Source organism: Acanthisitta chloris, unplaced genomic scaffold, assembly GCF_000695815.1.
Source record: "Acanthisitta chloris isolate BGI_N310 unplaced genomic scaffold, ASM69581v1 scaffold479, whole genome shotgun sequence".
NCBI lineage: Eukaryota > Metazoa > Chordata > Aves > Passeriformes > Acanthisittidae > Acanthisitta > Acanthisitta chloris.
The window spans coordinates 1-2,457 of NW_008690595.1; the positions used below are offsets into that span (position 1 = coordinate 1).

Genomic DNA, 2,457 nt, shown 5'->3' on the forward strand with positions numbered 1-2,457 from the left:
GTGGCATCCCCTGACCCCCCTAAACCCTATGGTGGGATCAATTTTGGGACCCTCAACCCCATGGTGGCATCCTGTGACTCCCCTAAACCCCATGGTGGGGTCAATTTTGGGACCCTCAGCCCCGTGGTGCATCCCCTGACCCCCCTAAACCCCATGGTGGGATCAATTTCGGGACCCTCAGCCCCGCGGTGGCCACCCCTGACCCCCATCAGTTTCAGGACCCCCTGATCCCTCAGTACCCCATCAGGAGCTCTCTAAGCTACTCCTTTCCCCCACAATCCCTGTTTTCCCCCCTCCCAGAACTCCAACCTTGTGCTCCAAGCCGACCGCTCGCTGATCGACCGGACGCGCCGGGATGAGCCCACGGGAGAGGTGCTGTCCCTGGTGGGGAAGCTGGATGGGACACGCATGGGGGACAAGGCCCAGAGAACCAAACCTCAGATGCAAGAGGAGAGAAGAGCCAAGTGAGTGGGAGATGGGAATTCTTGTCCTGGGATAACACAGCCTGGGTCTGGTTAGAGGTGTACACAGAATGGGGTTTGTTGTGGGGTCAGGGAATGCTTGGGGTGGGAGGACTTTAAAGATCTTAAAGACCGTGGGCAGGGACAGTTTTCACTAGACCAGGGTGCTCCAAGCTTCATCAAGCTTGGCCTGGATCACTTCCAGGGATGGGGCAGGCACAGCTTCTCTGGGAATTCCATCCCAGCTCCTCAGCACCCTCACAGGAAGTACTTGTGGTGCTTGGAGCAGCAGGATCAGGGCTCTGACCTGGCTCTGTCTTCCTGCCCCGCTCCCCAGGAGAAGGAAACGTGATGAGGACAGGCATGACATCAACAAGATGAAGGGATACACTTTGCTGTCTGAGGGCATTGATGAGATGGTTGGAATCATCTACAAACCCAAGACCAAGGAGACCCGAGAGACCTATGAGGTGCTGCTGAGCTTCATCCAGGCAGCTCTGGGGGACCAGGTGAGCATGGGAACACCTCAGGGCTGGGGTCTCTGCTCCAAGGTGGGAATCAGAGCCTGGATGAGAGCAATCCACCCTTGGATCCCTGTAATTCCATTGGATGTCTTCATGGGAGTCATGGAATGTGTTGGGTTGGGAGGAACCTTCAAGGTCAACCAGTTCCACCCCCTGCCATGGGCAGGGACACCTTCCACTGGCTCAGGTTATTCCAAGCCCCATGCAACCTGGCCTGGAACACTCCTAGGGATCCAGGAGCATCCACAACTTCTCTGGGCACCAAGAGAAGTTGTTCTCTCTCTCCCCTCCATCGGTGTTGCTTGGGGATGTTCCGATGACACCTCCATTGTATGGATGCTGCCTTGGAGGATCCAGAAAGGGTCAGGACTGACACTGTGCCCTTCCCATGGTGAATTCCCTGTGGATTGTCCCTTCCCCAGCCCCGGGACATCCTGTGTGGTGCAGCTGACGAGGTCCTGGCGGTGCTGAAGAACGAGAAGCTGCGCGACAAGGAGAGGCGCAAGGAGATCGACCTCCTGCTGGGCCAGACCGACGACACGCGCTACCACGTGCTGGTCAACCTGGGCAAGAAGATCACTGACTATGGTGGAGACAAGGAGATCCAGAACATGGGTATGGAATCTTCCCTGGGCTGGGATTCAGGGCTGGCAGTGAGCCACGCGGTGCTCTTTACAAGCCAGGAGTGTTTTGAGATGATTTTTATCATCTCACCAAACTGTGTTCTTTCCATCTTTCCAGAGGTGTGGGTGGGATGTGGAGCCTGGAAAAGAGAAGGTTGTGTGGGGTCCTCATAGAAGCCTTACAGGAGCTGAAGGGGCTCCAAAGAAGCTGGAAAGGGACTCTTGGTTAGGAGCTGGAGTGACAGGATGAGGAGTAATGGGGAGAAATTCAAAGAGGGAAATTTAGATTGGATCTTTGGAAGAAGTTTTTCCCTGTGAGGGTGGTGAGACACTGGCACAGGTTGCCCAGGCAGGTTGTGGATGCTCCAGCTGTGGCAGTGTTCATTCCAGGTTGGATAAATCCTTGAGCAACCTGCTCTGGTGGGAGGTGTCCCTGCCCAGGGCAGGGGGTTGGGATTGGCTGTTCTCCAAGGTCCATTCCAATCCCTTGTTGGTACTATGTGGAGTTGGGAATTGTGCATGTGTTGCCCAGAGACTCTTGGTTAGGAGCTGGAGTGACAGGATGAGGAGTAATGGGGAGAAATTCAAAGAGGGAAATTTAGATTGGATCTTTGGAAGAAGTTTTTCCCTGTGAGGGTGGTGAGACACTGGCACAGGTTGCCCAGGCAAGGCAGGTTGGCTCCAGCTGTGGCAGTGTTCATTCCAGGTTGGATAAATCCTTGAGCAACCTGCTCTGGTGGGAGGTGTCCCTGCCCAGGGCAGGGGGTTGGGATTGGCTGTTCTCCAAGGTCCATTCCAATCCCTTGTTGGTACTATGTGGAGTTGGGAATTGTGCATGTGTTGCCCAGA

General features: G+C 55.2%; 1 protein-coding gene across 1 annotated transcript in view; it reads left to right on the forward strand.

Moving 5' to 3' along the window:
* Window positions 1-300: 300 nt before the first annotated feature.
* LOC103809044 (U5 small nuclear ribonucleoprotein 200 kDa helicase-like) overlaps window positions 301-2,457 on the forward strand; it is a gene marked incomplete at both ends in the record, with an annotated part of 20,743 nt that continues 18,586 nt past the window's right edge. Inside the window, 3 exon segments of the mRNA XM_009081854.1 lie at window positions 301-464; window positions 799-970; window positions 1,408-1,599. Of these exon segments, the coding sequence (XP_009080102.1) occupies window positions 301-464; window positions 799-970; window positions 1,408-1,599 (528 nt within the window).